Raw genomic sequence first — 21,765 nt, 5'->3', positions numbered from 1 at the left:
TAATGATAACTAGTTGTACTGAATTGTTAATTTAAGTATAAATCAATGTGTTTTCTAAAGAATCTGATAAAAAGTGTACTGGTTTTTTATTAACTCTCTTCTATCTCAAATACAGAGGATAATAATCGGATTTATAGTCTAAGATCCGACCTATAACAAACTAGAAGATAAAAGGATAAACACTACTCATAAAGGATAAATACAATACGAATCACATTATCTATAGACCAGGAATAATTCAAACTCCTTTACTCCCCCTCAAGCTGGCACATGAAGGTTCCAAATGCCCAGCTTGGTTGATAGCAACTTGAGACGATCTGAACCAAGCGGTTTAGTAAGTAAATCAGCTAGCTGATCTTGAGTGTTGATCTTCACGGGAACAATTTCCTTGGAGAAGACACGTTCTCGTAGAAAATAGTAGTCCATTTCTACATGCTTGGTGCACTCATGAAACACTGGATTGTGTGCAATGTGGCAGGTTGAATTATTTTCACACAAAAGGGGTATTGGTGCATGAAACTCAACATGAAATTCGGTCAGCAGCCAACGAGTCAAGAGGATCTCACTCACAGTGGTGGCCATTGCACGATACTCAGCCTCAGTGGAAGAACGGGAGACCACAGATTGTTTCTTGGACTTCCAAGAAATTGGAGCTCCACCCAAAAGCAAAACATATCCAGTTCGTGACCTGCGAGAGAAGGGACACCCTAACCAATCTGAATCACTATAGGCGATTAAATCTGTCTCATTTTCTTTTGGTAGTAATATCCCTTGTCCTAAGGTAGCTTTGAGATATCGAAGAACTCGCATAGCAGCATTCCAATGGTTTTGTCGAGGATCAGATACGAACTGACTAAGAACGTTTACAACATAAGTGATGTCGGGCCTTGTTGCTTGAAGATACAAAAGCCTGCCAATAAGGCATCGATACGCATTGACATCAGCTCTTTCTTCATCTTCGCCTTTGTCCAACTTCAAGTTCTGTTCCATGGGAAACTGACTGGGTCAACAGCCAAGCAAACCTGAGTCTTCGAGAATATCGATGGTATATTTGCGTTGGCTAAGTACCAGTCCTTCGGTCGTACGAGCTACTTTGATGCCTAGGAAATACTTTAAATCTCCAAGGTATTTAGTGCTAAAACTTGTGTCAAGGCTAGATTTAGTGTCTTCGATCTTTGTTTGATTGTTTCCAATGATGATTACATCATCCACATAAATTAAGGTAGCAACGAAGACATCTCCATGTTTATGAATAAAAAGAGAATGATCAGCTTGAGACTGTCGGTATTCCAACTTCTAAAGAGTTGTAGTAAACTTTTAATACCAATTTCTCGAAGCTTGTTTTAGGCCATATAAGGATTTCTTGAGCTTACAGACTCGTGTCTCGTTCTCTTTTCGGAAACCCTATGGAATCTTCATATAAATCTCTTCATTTAAATCCCCATGCAGAAATGCGTTATTAACATCCAATTGATGTATGGTCCAGCCACGTTTGACAGCTATAGTGAGTAACACTCGCACTGTGACAAGCTTGGCCACTGGAGCAAAGGTGTCATGGAAGTCCACGCCTTCCATTTGCGTATAACCCTCGGCGACAAGACGAGCTTTGTAACGTTCTACTTCTCCGTTAGGCTTGTACTTGATCTTGTAAACCCACTTGGAGTCGATGGCGTTCTTTCCGGGTGGCAATGGTGTGAGTTCCCAAGTGTTATTTTCCTCAAGAGCAGTTATTTCCCTTTGCATAGCCTTCTTCCATCGATCATCTTTAACTGCCTGATGAAAAATTTTTGCCTCATCGTGTGTAACGATGGCAGCTAGAAAGGATTTGTGAGCTGTAGTGAATTTATCATATGAGACATAGTTAGTGAGAGGATGTACCGTTGAGGAGACATTATCAGTGGTGGATTGTGGGTGACTTATCGAAGGTGGCAGCTGCACAACATAATCTTGAAAACGTGTTGGTTGGCTTTGAATTCGAGTTGTTCGTTGATTATTTGTGCTGCTATCTTCACTGTTGACATGATCATTTTCGTGCAAGGACTCACTGTTTTCATCATGCAACATGTCATCCAATGAGAGAGAGTTGTGATCATTATTGATAGGATTTTTGAGGGTGGTTGCATGCTGATTAGTATACGTGTTGACCTCCTTATCAGCGAAGACAAAAATATCTTCACCTTCTTCCCGTGATCTTTGAGTATTTGGTATGTGGGTCATGGGAAATTCATGCTCAACAAACCAAATGTCAATTGAGACAATTATTTTCTTGTATTCCAGGTCATAAATTTTATAACCCTTCGTGCCCTGCGGATACCCAACGAAGATACCAGGTCTTCCTCGCAACTCAAACTTATCCCCACCTGTTTTTGTACTTCGATAATATGCTAAACACCCAAAAATCCTCATTTGATCATAAACTGGGGGCTTTTTGAACAAAACTTCATAAGGAATAACATCATGAAGTACCTTTGATGGAAGACGATTTATCACGTAAGTAGCTATCAAAATGCATTCTCCCCAAAAGGCTTTGGGAAGATTGCCTTGAAACCGTAGAGCTCGTGCTGTTTCAAGTAGGTGTCGGTGTTTGCGTTCTACAACCCCATTTTGTTGGGGTGTGTACGGACACGATGTTTCTAAGACTATTCCCTCTGTTGCGTAGAAATCATGCATTTTATGTGAAACGAACTCACCCCCATTGTCACACCTTATACGTTTGATGTCTTTTCCAAATTGTGTTTTGATCATCTTGTGAAAGTTTATGAGACATGTGCTTGCCTCATGCTTGTGTTTGAGAAGAAAAGTCCATATAGACCTACTAAAATCATCTACTATGGTCAAAAAATAAAATGCTTTAGAGAACGATGGGGTTCTATACTTCCCCCACACATCACAATGTATAAGATCAAAACAACTTGCAGTTTTTATTTCACTAATGGGAAAAGGGAGTCTTGTGTGCTTAGCTTTAAAACAAGCATCACACACTTCAGTTTTATTGCTACTAGGAACATTTTTAATAAAATCTAAATTAGATATCTTCTTGGACGATGGATGACCGAGTCTCTTATGCCAAACCTCAAAGGTAGTAGCGAAAGCCTTCCTTTCCATTGTGCCCATTCGATAAAGTCCTCTAACACAATTACCCGCACCAATCAAGTCCCTCATCACTAATTTCTGCATTACAAAGAAATCAGGAAAGAAGGTTATTGCACAATGTAGTTTCTTGGCAAGCTTATGTACAGATAATAAGTTGTAATTAAAATTTGGAACATGCAAAACGCCATCAATTTTAAGACCTCCTGGAAGAATGTGTTCACCCTCCCCCATGACAGGAATCTTATCACCATTAGGAATGGTGACAGGTGTTTGATTTTGAAGGATGACATTGTTAGTCAGAAAGTCAACCATGTAGGTGACATGTTCGGTAGCGCCCGAGTCAACCACCCATCCATCATAAATACTTTCTCTACCTGTCAAATTAGCCCTGGGGCCTGTCTCACCGATCGATTCTTACTTGAAGTGTTTCACAAAGAGATCATATTGTTCGTTGGTTATCCCTGGTATGGGACTCGGACCAGTCCCTACACAAGTTGCCTTCGGTTTGGGTTTGTCTTTCTTTCCAGGCCACCAATCCGGGTATCCTATCTTCTTGAAACACCCATCTTTATTGTGCCCATCCTTCCCACAGAAAGTACACTTTTCTGCTTTGTCGTTGTTTTGTTTGAATGCCCTTGGAAGTGTCTTGTTTGTTGCACGAGTTGTTTGTCCCCGTGTGACTTTCTTCTCAGCGAGGTCAACTTGAAAAGTCGCTGCCTCGTCGCTAATTCTTTTTGAACCTCCAAATATAGCCCGTTGCTGTTCATCCTCAGCTACGAGATGGTATATTGCAGTCAATGACGGAGTGGGTTTCATAGCTAGGATCTGAGTACGTATGATAGAAAAATCGGCATCTAGACCCATGAGAAATTCATAGATCTTTTCTTTCTCCTTAAGCTCGCTAAATCTTTTTCCAAGGGCACAACTACATCCACTGCAGGTGCAACGAGGCATAGGTAGAACCAGTTGTATCTCATCCCATACCGCCTTTAGTTTCGTGTAGTAGGACGAGATGGAAGCCCCATCCTGCCTGGCAACATTCAAGGACTGTTTCAATTCATAGGCACGTGGTGCCCCCTCTTTTTCGGATCTTTCTTCAAGGTCCTTCCAGATCTCAGCCACAGTATTTGCATATCTGATACTGGTCCGAATGTCCTTCTCCATGGCCGTTGTTAGCCATCCTTTGACCATGGCATCGGCTCTCATCCGAGCCATGTACATGGGTGATGTTGATTCTGGTTTCTGCATTGATCCATTAACCAATCCAATCTTGTTTTTGGCGTATAGGAAATTCGTCATCTCCTACTTCCATTCATTGAAATTGTTGTCGTTTAGTATGTCGTTAACTTGCATTTGTTTTGGGTAGTCGGACGGATGGACGTGGTAAGGTGAATCAACATCAACGACATCCTCACCTTTCTTGCTTGTCTCTGCCTTTTCACCCGTCATGATTGTATTAGCCTAACGGCTCGAACCACGCTCTGATACCATAAAGAATATGATAAAAAGTGTACTGGTTTTTTATTAACTCTCTTCTATCTCAAATACAGAGGATAATAATCGGATTTATAGTCTAAGATTCGACCTATAACAAACTAGAAGATAAAAGGATAAACATCACTCATAAATGATAAATACAATACGAATGACATTATCTATAGATCAGGAATAATTCAAACTCCTTTATTTTCATAAATAATAAGTGAAAATTTTTGGATGTGTCTCGTGTTAAAAGTGGGGTGTTACATAATCATCCCCAAAACAAGCGAGAACGAGCCTTCCAACTCGACAATTTGCTTTGAAATCTATCTATAAGAGGAACCCCATTCACAAAATGGGACATACCACCTCCAACAGGTATACCAAGGTAATTGAAAGGGAAACAACCGCCTTCACATCTCAACCAAGGTACTTGAAACGGAAAGAACCTCCTTTACGTGCGATTTTTGACGCTAAAGATGATATGTTTTTTGGGTGTTTCTTTTTGTGTTTAGGAGTATCTTGGTAAACACAACGTGGGATATAAGTGTAAGATGGTGTTATTGCATGGAGTAAAAGATCTCAAAAAAATGGTAAATCGTGCAATCGGCCCACATACATTTGTTCCATCCGAGGGCTGAGTAAAAGATTGTATGGGTTGTAGATATGAGATGTTGTATAGGAAAAGGTTATGGGATTTGAATGATGTCATTTTTGGACTTCCGACAGCCTACAACATCACTCAACATCGATGCTAATTGCGACAGTTATATTCCGACAAAATTGGAAAAAATGTAAAAGGTGAAAGTTGGTGATAATTATTTCTTCTTTTCATAGCAACTTGAATTAGTTATTTGGACCATCGTAGAGTCACATATGATCAAAATAATGTGTTGCGGTCAACATGTCATGCGACATCCTCTTCGTCCAACTCTTTGTTCTTTGCCTCTAACATCGGCATATTCAATTCTAAATAATATCAACGTAGTGCAATTTTTGTAAAAAATTGGATATTTTGCAATAAGATCAGACAAATAAATGTAATGCAAAGCCAACCGATCACATATCATTTTTATTATTCAATATTTCATAACTCAATCTCAGACAACATTTATTCACCTTTTTTCGAAAAGGTAAAATGATAGAATGGATAAGTAATCATAAATGGTTTGGTAATAAAAAAACATAACGTTATTGTGCATGTGATAAAAATGCCGTGAGAAGTATAAGTTTCCACAAGGAGAAAGAGTATGGGAAAAGCCTTTCCTTGGAAAACAATCTATATAGTTCTTAAAGGCTACCTAAATGAGTGGCCTAAGGAAAATGGTTATTGCTTTGATTCACCAACACTGATAGGCGTTGGAACTAACTAATATGATATAAAATGCAACCTTTGTTACTAGTACTTCAACAAAAATGCCATTAGAAACTAAACATACAAATTAATGAACACTTTATGTAACTACCAATTCACATAAGAATGAAATTTTGAATAAATGCTTAGGTAGATATATTTGGTACGTTAATTATCTAGAATACAAATGCACTAAAGACCATTTATTGATTTAAGGCCTTGTTATGCAAAATATGTAAAAATTAATACCAATCACTTAATTTAGTGTTGGCTAGCTAAACCTATGTACAAAATAGGTTAAGGAATCACTTAATTTAATATCGGTTAGGTAAACTGTCTAAAGTTTGTGAAGTTTGTGAAAGAATGATAGTGATTTTATATCACTAACGTTATTTAAGTGTAATGAGATTAATTTGTTGATAAATGTCATTTTGACAATTACTGAACAAATCGGAATGGTGCGGAGTGCACATTTGTTTAATTTTGTCTTTGTTGAAAGTGTACTGCTATTTACGGATGAAGCCCCTAAACCAACGGGGGTCCGGGGGTAGCGCCCCTGGGAGCAGAGTCCAAGAGGCGGGGTGAGCGGTAGTCCCTGGCGGGGTCCAAGGGGCAAAGGCCCTGGCTGGGATCGAATTTTTTGTAAATGTACCCAGTTTTGTGATCCATATTTTAGACCCGAATTTAAGTTAGTTTATGACGTTTTGACAGTTTTAGGACATAAAACTGTCATGTGGCAGTTTTAAGACTGTAAGTTTATCTGATTATATGATCATATCCGAAATTGTTGTTGGTACTCTTCTTTTTCATAACATCTTGAACATTCTCTCTTCTATTTTTCTAAATTCTAAGTCTTATCCGAATAAAGATTGGGATTACCACCCAAATACTTCAATCTGAAAGCGAAAACCACAATTCTTAGAATTTCCAAGCTTTTTATATACCCCAATTCTTACAAAGAATCACTTAGCGTTAGGCGAATTGTGTAAATTAATAGTAACTAAGGGGTATCCCCCGTTTTGCGACATGCGGAACGATGGTGCATAATTTTGTTGATGTTTTTATCAAAGAAAAACAGATGAATTGAAAATAGCTTTATTTTTTCCCCTTTATAACTACATGCTTTATAGAAACAAAAATAAAAATGCATGGAATAGCACACTAACACTAATCATTGTGTTATAAAAGTGAATGGTGTTTATTTTTTCTAACAGACATTGTATAATGTCAAGGAGAATTTCGTATATGCATTTTTAAACATCACAATACTAAAAAAAAGGTTTCCTTGAAAGACAATGTCTGTCAAAAATGCCTATACATGACAGATAAATGTCTGTCATTGAAAGCCATTTCATAAAGGAAAATGACAGACACTTAATCTGTCATAAAATTACGACAGACTTTTATGACCAGCAATTAAGACATACATAGACGACATGTGTTTTCGCCATACATTTACGACTGACTTTGTTTGTCATAATTCGTAACATTTTTGTATTTATGACAGACATTTACGAATTCAAATTACGACATATGTTTTGTACAATATGATTTTTGACATATTTTTAAGACATACATTATATGGCATGGTTATATATATATATATATATATATATATATATATATATATATATATATATATATATATATATATATATATATATATATAGTGTCAAATTCAAAAAATACGGTCTAAATTCATCAAAAAGTAATTGTCAAATTCATATCACTAATAAATGAAATTTATGACATAAGTAGCTCATTCTTTACGCACCGTATCAAGCTCGACGTCTGTATATTCATTCTTTCCTCAAAACTGAGACAAAAACTAATATATTAGCAAAAACCATTAAATAATTATATATGTAAATATTCTAGAACACTTCATGTCCATCAAGTAACTAATAGATTTAATTACATTGTTATTGAACACTTCAAGTCCTTCAACAACCACTTTCATGTACTTAAGAACATAATACCCGTATTTTGTGTAAGCAGACTGAAAGGGACATTGTACAATTATATAATAAACTGATCAGTAAAAAAAATAATATATTAATCAAATCCAATTGAAATTAAAGTTGCAGTTTGTGCTAACCATAATATTTACCCAGTTGACTTTAACCTTTTTATTTGATCCACTTGGTCTTGCATGCAAAGGCAATGCTCTACAAAAAAAAAATTTGGATGAAATATATCAAAGAAAATAATTTAATGTTCAATAATTTATATTACTTACGCTTCAATCATCAACTTTAATTATGGATCAACATCCAGACACCTTAGCGAATCAACGTAATAACATGTTTGCATGTCTAGTAGTGCTAGCACCCAATGACCAATGTAAACCCAAAAACCAAATAAAATTAGGACAATAATTGTGAAAGAAGCTTAAATGCAAGGAATTATAAAGTACATTATGGTAAAGGAAGCCTAAATACAAGAAATGGCAGCTTACTTTCTACTTATTTATGGTAAAGAAAACTTAAATGCAAGAACTAGAGAATTACTACATAGTTGTGGATGTCACAAAATTACCACATTGTTTTTACTAAATTATAAATATGAAAAAATTAGTAGTGCATATTTATAAAATTTTACTAAATTGTTTTATTTTCAACTCTTATTATTACCACATTATTTTTTCGAATATCTTTTCATTAGAATAACTTATCGTAAAAGTGTATCTAATTATAATAATGGGTAAACTACTACCTTTCGGTCATCTCATTAGAATGAGAATGCATTTCGAAGTACAATATTCTAATAAAATTTTCTAAAAATCTAATGGTGTTTGCCAAGGTCTAAAGCAAGGAATTAAGTTTCCATGGATTATACGATTTTTATTAGATACTCATGATGGGCTCGGTATGTTGAATGAATAAAGGGAGTGACTATTAATTAGAACAGAGGATGATTTTCGGCGTTTCAAAGGTAATAATTTATATGGATCTCTAGAGGGGTACAAATACCGGTTTAAAAAAAATGTTTTTTTTTTTAAGTTTAAACTGATTATAGAATAATTGGTTTTGGCTCGGTTTGACAAGGTAAAAGTTGTAATTTACACATATAAATATCATTATTGCTTGCACTTTAAAAGTGCAGCTGTAACATCCCGACTCTTAGGTATAAATTTTAAAACTTTTATATTCATAATTATAAACCTATTCGACGAGTTGACTGTCGCAACTCGTTGTGGGCGCGGATTCTAGAACCTACTCGACGAGTTGAGGCTAGACATGAAAACTCTAATATTTAGGGTTTGCACCCTATTTAAAGGACCTTAAGTCCTCCCTCTAGCCTCCTTACCACCTTTCACGTCCAGAATCAAACCCTAATCGAGCTAACCTCCTATTTTGAGTGTGTCTGTGTGTGTGTGTGTGTTAGAGAGAGGCTAAAAGTGTGTGTTTGGTGCATTTCTTCAAGAGAATTGAAGATTGAGAAGCTTGGAACGAGAAGGAGCTTGTAGATCCAGCATCTACCTCGTCTTGGCATTCATTTGAAGGTAAAAACTCATTACTTTGATCATTTTCTTGTTAGATCTCTCCATTCAAGAGTTTAGGGTCACTTCTAGCTTACTCTTAAGGCATTTCTAGTGTTTAGAACGTTCTGAATTGAGGAGTTCAGATTTGGACTAGGCCCTCATGGACATAAACACTCAAGCTTTAAGAAGCTTTGGCCCTTCTCCATGCCCTAAACCTCTTCGTAAGGCTAGTTTTAGTGTTTTACTCCCTTTGAGGCCTTGCATGCATGTAAAGTTGGCAACTTTACATGGTATCTCCGTTCCATGAAGCTAGATTTTTAGTTTGGGGCCTTGGGATCGATTGGAAATGGTTGAACACGTTAAGACAAGAAGAACTTGATTTGGTTAGGGTTTTCCCAATATTCTAGATGCTGCATTGACTCGACGAGTTAGTGAGATAACTCGACGATTTGGTTAGGGTTTTCCCGATATTTTGGATGCTGCTTGGACTCGACAAGTTACTTGGTAACTTGGCGAGTTGACTCGGGCTTTCACGGTTTTTTGAATTCTGAAGGAACTCAGCGAGTCTATAAGCTACACTCGACGAGTTGGGTCAACATGGACTGTTAACCTTGACCGTTAACTTTGACTTTGACCAAGGGTTGACCAGTTTGACTTCTGAGGGTATTTTGGTAATTTGGAATTTATGGGAATTTGATCAATGGTGTTTGTAGGTGTTTGAGATTAGAGCTGTGATTCGGGAGTTTGATCTTTTAGTTCAGTTCCACATTGAGAGGTGAGTTCTTCTTACTATATCAATAGGGGCGAAGGCACCAATGTCGACCCTTCTTTTTGGATTGTTATCTTGGTTATTGCTGTTGGATTAATGTCTAAGTCCATAACTATAATTGGTAAGACTTGACCCGACCCGACATGGTCCATTTGGGTTGCATGGCATCGAGACAATTGGATTGATAAGATGAGGAAAAAGGATACTAGTGATTTATATTAATATATTATAAGTTCTAATATATTAATATATAATCATATTATTTAATTAGTATTGATCAAGAATTAATTTGTAATTAATTAAGTGATCAAAATGAACTACTTAAATATGGACTCTAAGATATTTGTGTGTGATGGGCCAAGTTCATTTAGGTTGGACTAAGCTTTCATGGATAGTCCATGGAGTGTTTAACCCATGGATGATATGAAATGAAAGGTCATGGGTATTAGGGTTTAACCCTAATCTCCACACTATATATAAATGTCCTTGGTTGGTGCATCCATAACAAAATCAGAGTAATGAATTCCAATTTTCAAGACTAAAAATTTCTTTTATAAAACAATACTTAAAACATATTTGTCAATCCATAACAAAATCAGAGTAATAAATTCCAAAACATATGTTCATTATCAGAGTAAAACATCCCGGGCTGACTAATCTATGGTGTGTGCCATGCGATCACCCCGAGATCTTCCCTCCGCTACCGGAAGTACCTGAAAACGAAACTGAAAACCGTAAGCACGAAGCTTAGTGAGTTCCCCAACCTACCACATATCCTGCATAAACATATACAGCATATATTGGGCCACGCCCACTACTTCGGGCCTCGCCCGCTACAACGGCCCCGCCCGGGTACGAGCCTCGCTCGGATACAAATCTGTTTCACTTAGGCCTCGCTTGTCCTTGGGCCTCGCCCGCTAACATATACTAACACATAATCATATCACAACACATAAGCTAACATATACTAATAAATCTGTCTTGAGGCATCGCCTATCCTGGGCCTCGCCCTTGTCCTGCTACTGATTAGTCATGGAACCCCGCCCACGCTCCTACTGATAGTGAGATACGGGCCCAACCCACACCCACTCTTTCCCTAACTTGGGCCTTGCCCTTGCTCTGCTGCTAATGAGATGTGGAACACCGTCCACACTCTGCTACTGGTGAGATACAGGACCTCGCCCACACTCACCTCCCTACCAGGCACATACATGTATCACACAGACAACAAGTATAAACTATCATAAAAACCATTCCTTAGGCACCCGCCCGCTATCATTGGACCATGGTCCTGAATATTATTCTAGCATACTGTGCCTAAGGCTAACCCCCGGGTCTTCCTACTCATCGTAGACCCATTCACACAAAAGGAAACTCACCTCGCACTGTTGAACTTGCTGGTAACCCCTCTGGATGCTGACCGAAAATTCCCTGAACCGCTGCTCCACTAGCTCCCCAAGCTTCTAATATCAAAACATAAATCACTTAGCTTAACTGTTCTCCAAAAGTCAACTTAGTCAACTATGGTCGAAGTCAACCTTCCAGGTCAACCCTACTCGCCGAGTCTGCCTACTGACTCGCCGAGTTCAGTAGCTCAGAATCCTTTCATTTGCGACTCGACTCGCCGAGTCTACCGATTTCCGAGTCCTGACCTGTCCAACTAACTGAGTCCCCACTCAACTCACTGATCCGAGTCCTAACTTTAAGGGTTTGGGGTTTCGCAACTTGACTCACCGAGTCCGAGAACAGACTTGCAGAGTCCAAGACAATCTTCAACAGACTCGCCGAGTTTTTCATCCAACTCGTCGAGTCCCTCCTAATATTCATACTACTCGCCGAGTCTATTCAGTCCTTCGGACATTCAGAGGCTTTTTGAGTCATGCAGGGACTCCAAATTGTAGATCCACTCCTCCAAAGCCTATCCCCCACGTAAAGTTGCAAACTTTACGTATAACTAAGGAGATCAAGGCTCAAAACACTACAAACTAGGGTTTAATACAAAGAGGCTTAACAACCAACCCATAGACTGATGCTTTATGATTTTCTAGGCCAAGATACACTTAGATCTGAAGTAGCAACTTCAGATCTGGGCTTCTAACTCAAAATAGTTCTTAAACATGGCATAAAAGCCCCAAAACTCATAACCAAGGTAGATCTAGATGAAGAAGTGTGAAAATAACGACTTAATACCTTCAATAACTCTGAAAGGTGACCCAAACTCTGGATCTAAATCCAATCCTTGAAGCCCCAATAATTCCTTCCTTCCTTCTTCCTTCAAATCACCCAAAAATGGCAAGAGACTTGAATATGCAACAATGGAGGCTAAGGTTTTTAGTTTCTGGATGAGAGAGGATCCAAGGAACCCTAATGGAGAGAATAAGACTCTTAAATAGTGCCCAAAGTCCCGGATTTAGGGTTTCCCAATCCAGAGCGGACTCGCCGAGTCCACTCTCCGACTCGTCAATTCGGTCACTTACTCTTCGACCCGGATCCCGCTCGGACTCGTCGAGTTCCACCCTGGACTCGACGAGTTAACCCCCTTGACTTAGGTATTTAGGGTTGCATGTACACTTAGGAGTGTTAGAATGCTTAAAACCCAACAATCGCATGATGATATGCTTAGCAACATGTTAGATCGGCATCCTGGTATATAGGATGATGCTATGTTTAGTGACGTGTTAGGTCGGTATCCTGGTTTATAGGATGATTCTATGATTAATGACCTGTTAGATCGCTCTGACTGTTTGGATATGCTAGCAATTGTTATCTATGTGTTGATTGTATGTTTGGGGTGGGTTGAGGTGGACCTGCTTTGTGTTGTAGTCCAACATACCCAGGGCGGCTCGGATAGACTACAGGCCCAATGGGGCATATTAGTCAGGCCGCAAGCCTGAAGAACGGTCCAGACAGGCTAAAGGCTCGGTAGGGCGGACCATACATGCTGAAGGTTCTAAGAATGGGACAAATAGACTGAAGGCCTGGTGAGGGCAGTCAAGTCATACTTTAGATTCTACATAAATGTAGTTTGTTATGATATTGTTATGATTATGTATGACGTTGGAATTTTAGGCTAGGGAACTCACTAAGCTTCAGGCTTATAGTTTTTTTGATTTTGTTTCAGGTACTTCGGATGATCGCGGGAAGGCGAAGGCTTTATCGTGCACCTCCTCACATTTTATGATATCGATTTATGGGATACTCTGATATGAAACTACTTTGATAACATTTTGTAATAAATAATGGTTTTTGAATGCTTGAAAAAGTTTTAAATTTTCATGAATTTTATGGATGTTACAAAAGCCTAAAGTTTTATCAAACCAAAACTCTGTTTTTCAAAATGAGTGATGTTGTAGTTTTTATATCCATTCTAATATCAGAAACTTTACAAGATAAGGGAATTAGTATTGTTTTAGGTTTAATTGGTATAACAACATAATTGATTTCATTTTACAACATAATTCTAAAAAGTCTAGCCTTTTTACAGGTGACTCGTGCATAGAATAGGTGGAAGTGCATACTAAAGGATCGTGTTATACACATATACAACATAGACATTTTGTTCAATAAGGTTTGTGATTTTGATCAACTTCAATGTGATTACTTCCACAATTTTATTCTCTTCTCTAACTTAACCATTCCATGTATGTTTCTCTGGCGTCAGGAGAGTTTTATTTATGATTATGTCCAACCCGAATGGCAAAAAGCAAAGTCAAACATGATCACATTTTGAAGATGATGTAAAACTAGAGTAATAAAAGAGCATCATTTAAAGTAGAGAATGTGACACGTTAATAACTTATATAACTAAGTCAACAAATTAAATACTTTTTGGGGTGTGCTATTGATGATATAAGATCCTAATCTTGATTCGATTGAATTTGAAGAGGATGAATAATAGTAGAAATAGAAGCAGGTGGTAGCTCAATGCCCTTGATTTCCTCATTTTTCAACTTTGCTTCAACAATTGTAATCTTTACTACTACCTCATCACCATCTGCCTCTTTTTCCATGAACTATTTTTAAAAATTTCGAAACCCAATTCGAATAAAGTGTTTTGTTTGTTTTTCTGTTTTTTTTTACGAACACCACAATACTAAATTGATCAAGATAAAGACAATGATACACAAGTTAAAAGAAGGTGTGGTTTCAACTAATCTATTCAAAGATGATGTATTCAATGTTTCTATCTAAATCTATTGTGCATTAGTTTTATAAAATAATTGGACTTGTGTAGATCTATAAAAGAAGACAAGGAGCAAGTGTTTAACTTGCAATTATTGAAAGATTGTGTTTGGACGAAGTCAGAGTATAGCAAGCAACATTGGTATTTACAACACCAAAACATGTATATGTGGTTGCAACCAAAAAAATACTTTTGAAAATGAGATAGAGCCCCAAACCCCTTAGATTACCCTTTATATACCCAAACTCAATTTAATTTAGAAAATAATTGATGTGTAAAGATGCGTTGTTATGATGAACTAATGGGCTCTTATGAACAAAAAACTAATTAATTTAGAGAGACATAGTTAATTATTTCCATGGAAGACTTGGAAGTCAATGAAAGAGACTTCGAAGTCACTGGACAAAGACATGGAAATCATTGAACAAGAAGTTGATAAATCAGTCTTTAACCATACACAAATTCTAGAACCAGCCCAGATCTACATTGAACTAAAAGTTATAAAGATTGTATGTTTATGTGTATGTATACGAATATTATATGCTAATTCCACTTTAGTGTGTAGTAAATAAGACAGATGGTAACAAATGAAATGTTCACCAAACCAGATAGAGTTTTATAGACATATGAGAACATGCAATTATTATGTTTTCTTAGTAAAAAATGACAAAATGCTTGAAACCATTTAGTTAAAAGCTTCTTTGGTAAATGTTATATAAGCCATTAACACAGGTAGTGCTACATCCATTGGAACACAAATTTTGTTTTTTAAAGTGTTCTAAAACAAACCCCTAAAGTGATGGGTTTTGAGCACTACAACATTCCTATAGTGTACATTCAACCCTAACGCTTTGGATCTAGGTTTTTCTCAAGTTATACATGCAAATCAAATCATCCAAAGCATGAACCCTAACTAGCATATAATTTTCGATGTTTTCAACATGAAACAAGATTAGAAGAATACTTTTTCCTTGTAGCTCGTAGATCTTGACCTTCAAGAGCTTACTGCCTCAATTTTTGCACCTCTAGTGAGTCACAAACACCAAGTAGCAATGGAGGATTACGAGAGAGAGGTGAGAGGCTCCTAAAATTGGCTAGGGTATTCTCTTGAATGCAAGCACCCGATTTCAGGGTGCCATGGGGTCTTTATATAGTTGTGCAATTACGGTATTTGACTGAAACCCTAATTCTCTGCTTAGGCCTTAAGCAATCTAGTAGATCCTTCCAGAAGGCCTCTTATGGACGAAATCTATATGGACGAAATCTATCTGGGCTATACATAGGATTTCGTCCATCCTTTCTTAGGGATCCACAAGCCCAACTTTGCAACTATCATATAATTGCAATATTAGTTCCCATAATTTAATCAGTCTCTTTTGATCACAAATTGAATTCCAAATTAATTTGTGATCAATACTAATTAAATAATATGATTTCTCAATTAATATATTATTCTTGTAATATATTAATAAATCATAATTAACCTCTTTCTCTATTATTCATCCTATCAAATTGTTATGGTGCAGGCAACCCAAAAAGACCATGCTACTATCGGGTCAAGTACATACCAATTATAGGTATGGTCTTAGACACCTAATCCAACAATCTTCCACTTGGATAAGTCTAATAACTATAACTACAAGTATGTCTTCAAAATCCGGTTAGCAATCCTAGCTCATAAAAGTCGTTGTCGAACTCTGACCTAGTCAATAACGTGTCCTTTAGATAAGGGATCATGTAGTCCTCCATTCTCAAGATATTGTGTGGAATATAACATGGAACATAATCATTCTAAGTGTCCAGTAGTTTGTTTCCTAACTTCTGATTTGTTTGACATAGAGCTTAATTGAACACATCAATTCAGTTCTGACCAAGCCCGATACATAAGTCAACACCAAAGCATCAATGGGCCCAAGATATCGCTTTTAACCCTCCTAGGATAAATGGAACAAATAAACTTTGACTTATATGATTATACTATTTACTTATTAAATTGTACATAACTATACGTTTTATAACATCAAGTTACTGATGTGTTTACGCACTATCAATGCACAACCAACTTGTAAACAAAAACTCATATATCTCGGTTTAAAGACTATATGATATTATCATCTCACAATCACTCGTGATAAATTATATGAAGTGATTCATATGAGCGTGGGTTTCAACAAATTTTTGCTATGCCTAAACGCTTAGACAATCTACAAACCAATTCATGACAATCTAACCTCATAGTCTACTTAGAAATTATGATCGACTATGTATAATTTGAATAATCCTATTATTCTGGAAGTCAAAACATGCAGAAGTGAAATAGTAGTAAACAATTGACACAAGATAGTAACTTTACTTATAAATAAAACTCCTTTATTTAATCATCAAATGTCAATTACATTTTCTCTATTACAAGTTTCTAAATAACTATCTAATCTCTAAAACTAATATCATCTTTAAGACCAATGCTCCTCGCATGCTGTAAGTGCTTAACCCTGCTCAGACCCTTTGTGAGGGGATCTGTTGGGTTCTCCTCTGACGATACCCTCTTTACTACTAGGAGTCCTTCTTCTACCGGATGCCTGATGAAGTGGTATTTTTTGTCAATGTTCCCGGATCTCCTATGATCCCTTGGTTCCTTGGTCAAGGAAAACGCTCCTTCGTTATCGCAGAAAATATTCATAGGCTCCTTTATGACTGGTATAACTCCAAGGTCCCTGATGAAGTTCTTCAACCATATCGCCTCATTCAATGCTTCGCTCGCTGCTATGTACTCTGATTCTCATGTTGAATCAGCTACAGTCTCTTGCTTGGAACTTTTCTAAGTCACTTCTCCTCCATTCAGGGTAAATACCTAGACCGACTGAGAGCGGAAGTTATCTCTGTCGGTCTAAAAACTAGCATCACTATACCTTTTCAAGTCTTCACTTCCACCAAGTATAAGGACCCAGTCGTTCATCCTTCATAGATACTTAAGAACGTTCTTTACTGCTATCCAATGAGCTCTACCAGGGTTCCCTTGATATCGGTTGAACATGCTCAAGGAAAAAGCCACATCAGGGCGAGTACACGTCATAGCATACATGATCGAGCCAACGACGAAAGCATATGGTACTTGACACATTTCTGCTATCTCAGCATCGGTATGCGGGATTTGAGTCTTACTCAATTTGGTATTGTTCTGGATTGGTAACTCCCCTTTTTTCGAATTCTCCATGCTAAAACGTTTCAATACTTTATCCAAGTAACTACTTTGACTAAGTCATACTAGTCTCTTACTCTTATTTCTTATTATCCTTAACCTTAGAATATAAGTAGCATCTCCGAGATCCTTCATAGAGAAACACTTCCCAAGCCAGGACTTAACCTCCTGCAAGGTTGGGACGTTGGTTCCTTTGAGTAGTATGTCATCCACATACAATACCAAGAAGCTAACTATACTCCCACTAGCTTTGACATATATGTAGGACTCATCCTCACTTCTCGAAAAACCAAACTCTTTCACTTTCTCATTGAAACAAAGATTCCATCTGCGAGATGCTTGTTTTAATCCATAAATGGATTTTTCAAGCTTACACACTCTATTCGGGTACTTTGCATCCATAAAACCCTCTGGCTGATTCATGTAAACATCCTCAGCCAACTTTCCATTAAGCAAAGCAGTTTTGACGTCCATCTGCCATATTTCATAATCATAAAACACAACTATGGTTAGCATAACCCTTATAGACTTGATCTTGGCCACATGTGAGAAAGTATCGTCATAGTCAACTCCTGGAGTTTGAGTGAAACCCTTCGCAGCCAGTCGTGCCTTGAATGTGTGCACTTTTCCATCCATGTTGGTCTTCTTCTTGAAGATCCACTTGCACCCGACCGTCTTACAAGCTGGTACATTGTCAACCAAGTTCCAAACTTGATGGTCATACATGGACTGAATTCCACAGTCCATCCCCTCTTTCCATTTTACAGACTCCGAGCCTGCCATGGCTTCTTTGTAGCTGTCAGGTTCATCCATATTTACTAGTGTACTAACCCAAATAAATGTATCACCCTCAACAGTTATATGAAAGCCATATAACACGGGTGGAAGACTAACTCTAGTGGAATGTCAAAGAGTTAAGGACTCGTCAATCGGTTCACCAAGAGTTTCCTCCATGGGTTGAGTGCTAGTCTTTGAGGTTCCTTCATAACTTGATTCTTGAAGCTCTTCAAGGTCAATTTTCCTCCCACTGTCCTTTTGGCCTATGATTTCTCTTTCTCGGAAAACCCCTCTCCTAGCAACGAAGACAACATTGTCACTAGGTTTGTGGAAGAGATATCTAAAGGACTTCCATGGATAACCGACGAATATACACCGCTCACTGCGAGGTTCAAGCTTATCGTGAGCCTCTCTTCTTACGAAAGCCTCGCAGCCCCAAACATTGACATGTGCCAACGAGGGAACCTTCCCTGTCCACATCTCGTGAAGTGTTTTGGCAACCTTCTTAGCCACGACTAGATTAAGGATATGGGCGGCAGTCTCTAAGGCATACCCCCATAATGAGATAGGTAGCGAAGCTCGACTCATCATGGAACGAACCATGTCAAAAAAAGTTCGATTGCGCCTCTCAGCCATACCGTTCAGCTGCGGTGTCCTAGGTGGCGTCAATCATGAAATAATTCTACATTCCTTAAGATAGTCGTGGAACTTGATACTAAGATACTCACCGCCTTGATCAGATCGAGCATCTTTATCTTCCTTCCCAATTGATTCTCTACTTCTTGCTTAAACTCTTTTGAACTTTTCAAAAGTTTCTAACTTATGCTTGATTAAGTAGATATACCAAATCTGCTATAATCATTGGTAAAAGTCACGTAGAAGCGATTTGCATCCCTTGTGGTGGATCTAAAGGGCCCACACACATCGGTGTGAATGAAATCCAATAATCCCTCACCTCTTTCACAAGTACTAGTGAAAGGTGACTTAGTCATCTTTCTAGGAACACAAGACTCGCACGTGTTATCCGAATTTAGGTCAAATGACTCCAACACTCCATCCTTTTTGGATTTGGCCTATGCACTTCTTGTTGACATGTCCAAGATGACAATGCAACAAGCATTCTTCGTCCAAACCATTGGAAGAATCAATATGCAACACATTATTTCCTAAGTTGTCTACAACCATCACTGTTTCATATATACCATTATAAGGCAATGCTTCAAAATAAAATTTACCATTATAGAAAGCATTAATAGAACCAATTTCATTATTAAACGAAAATCTAAAACCTTGTTTATACAAACCATGAAAAAAATAATGTTTCTTGCCATTTCTGACGAATAGCAACAATCGTTCAAATCTAACCCTAACCCATTAATACACAATAAAGAATAAACTCCAATCTTGGTGATAGGCAACGCTCTGCTATTCCCCATGATCAAGTTCATCTTCTTGTGCTCCACATCCCTACTTCTTCTTAGACCCTACAAATCAGAACAAATGTGAAAAGCACAACCTGTGTCAAGGACCTAAGAAATAACATGTGATGAGTTATAAGATTGAATAGTGTAAATACCTGTGAAGGGGGCTCTTATCTTCCAATCCTTGATATCTTGCAGATGCTTCGGGCAGCTTTGCAACCAATGCCCCCTCTTTTGGTAGTAGAAACATATGTATTCTTCTTGAATTGTACACAGGACTGTCTTAGATTCAACTTTTCTCCTATGTAGGGAAAACTTTTTTTGGACTTCCAATGTTTCCATTGCTCACATAAGGTTGGGATATTGATTTATCAGACAAATTTGCTCGACCAGTGCGCCAAATCATTGTTGATATATGCAGCAGCAATAAGCAAATAAGTCAAATCAATGAGGGTCACATCGTGTTCCGTCACATACTACTCTCTAATGAACTTACTATATGATTCGAGAAGTGATTGAAGAACCAAGTCAACAACCAACTTCCTTGAAACATCGATACCTATTATCCTCAACCTGTCAATGTGTCACTTCATCACTAAGATGTGTGCACACATAGACTTTCCATCTTCATGTCTTTTTGCCAATAGGGCTTGAGAGACCTTGAACTTTTCAAGTCTTCGAACACGTGGGTTGGGGAGAAGTATTGGAGGAGGTAAAGGTAGTGAATCATGATTTCGATTTCCACAATGCAATTGTGGAACATCATATATCTTCATGTGGAAAACATTTTCCTAAGGATTCGGGAAGATCATAGCTGATAGATTTTGACATCTACAAAATGGGGGAAATTCAAGTTAGTTGATCGGAATCCTTGATATAACACCTAAATGAAATATCAAGGCTAGGACCCAACACAATATCCTACAATATGGAAGATGGATGTCGTAATCCAAATTGTAGAATATTTGGAGGTAGGTAAATGACGATTTACCAATTTCCACCATGAAAAACAAAAATTGAAAATTAGGTTTTAAATGAATTGAAACTCCTAGATCCTTTGAGATTCATTGAACTTTTCAATAGCATGTTTAAATCTCGATTATGCCCGTCAAGTTTGTGACTGGGATGCCGAGGATCACAAACAAGGTGTGGATAACCATGCAAATTAGCTTGGTACTCTCGATATTACAAATCACCCAATCAATGTGCCGGTTAACCACACACGCTCCATTGATATATGATAAACATCAAGCTACCAATTTCCATCCTTCATTGGTCCCATATTAGTGTGTCGGTTAACCACACACGCTCCACTAACGACCAATAAGGTGCAATGTGTAATTTCATGGATTTGCACCAAATCCACATTTTTCCTAAAGTAACTAAGATTTGGGAATTTATAAAACAGTTTAGTTACTTCGTATTTCATTATACTTATAATGGAAGGTTGTGTCGTATCCTACCCTTTCGACTAACGACCTTCCACTAGTGAAGAGTGTAGTGGGTAAGAGTGGATACCCATTCAATCGCCATTTTATAAGCAATTTCCTTAAACACCCTTAGAGACCAGCTTCTTGAATGAGGAATACTAACGGTAAGACTGACTTTTTACTCATACATATATAATATCAGATTTTTAATTTTATATAGTATAAGTGTGTATTTTATACTTTTAAAATACTAGGTGGTTTAATCTAATAAATTATACCTTTAATTTTTATTAAATATAAACCATTACCTATTGGATTTATTAAATCTCTTTTAATTACACACTTAATTTAAGAAAACCATAAGGGTATAATTCGAACTTTTCAAAATACTATGGTTTTATTATTTAATATTTAAAAATTAAACTTTTAATCAAATATTAAAATTCCAAAACTTACAAATTTTGATACTTTTCAAAAACTTTAGGGATTTCAATTTAAACATTTCAAAATTAAACTTTTAATCAAAAATTTAAATTCCAAAACTTGAGGGCAAGTTTTAAAACTTTTCAAAACTTC

At 37.3% G+C, this 21,765-nt stretch overlaps 2 protein-coding genes across 2 annotated transcripts; both read right to left on the bottom strand.

The window, feature by feature from the left end:
* Window positions 1-258: 258 nt before the first annotated feature.
* On the bottom strand, window positions 259-990 carry LOC122197527 (secreted RxLR effector protein 161-like). The gene has a single exon (XM_042901734.1). The coding sequence runs from the start codon at window positions 988-990 to the stop codon at window positions 259-261; it is 732 nt and encodes a 243-aa protein (XP_042757668.1).
* Window positions 991-3,507: 2,517 nt separating this feature from the next.
* Window positions 3,508-4,392, bottom strand: LOC111886631 (uncharacterized). Its single transcript, XM_023882889.1, has one exon. It carries the CDS (start codon window positions 4,390-4,392, stop codon window positions 3,508-3,510), a length of 885 nt encoding a protein of 294 aa, XP_023738657.1.
* Between the last annotated feature and the right edge of the window lie 17,373 nt (window positions 4,393-21,765).

Source organism: Lactuca sativa, chromosome 4, assembly GCF_002870075.4.
Source record: "Lactuca sativa cultivar Salinas chromosome 4, Lsat_Salinas_v11, whole genome shotgun sequence".
NCBI classification, from domain to species: domain Eukaryota; kingdom Viridiplantae; phylum Streptophyta; class Magnoliopsida; order Asterales; family Asteraceae; genus Lactuca; species Lactuca sativa.
This window is presented reverse-complemented; position numbering and strand designations above follow the sequence as displayed.

Excerpts from the sequence above, each read along its gene's own strand:
- LOC122197527 (XM_042901734.1), bottom strand. The coding sequence starts at position 990 with ATGGAACAGAACTTGAAGTTGGACAAAGGCGAAGATGAAGAAAGAGCT.
- LOC111886631 (XM_023882889.1), bottom strand. The coding sequence starts at position 4,392 with ATGACGAATTTCCTATACGCCAAAAACAAGATTGGATTGGTTAATGGA.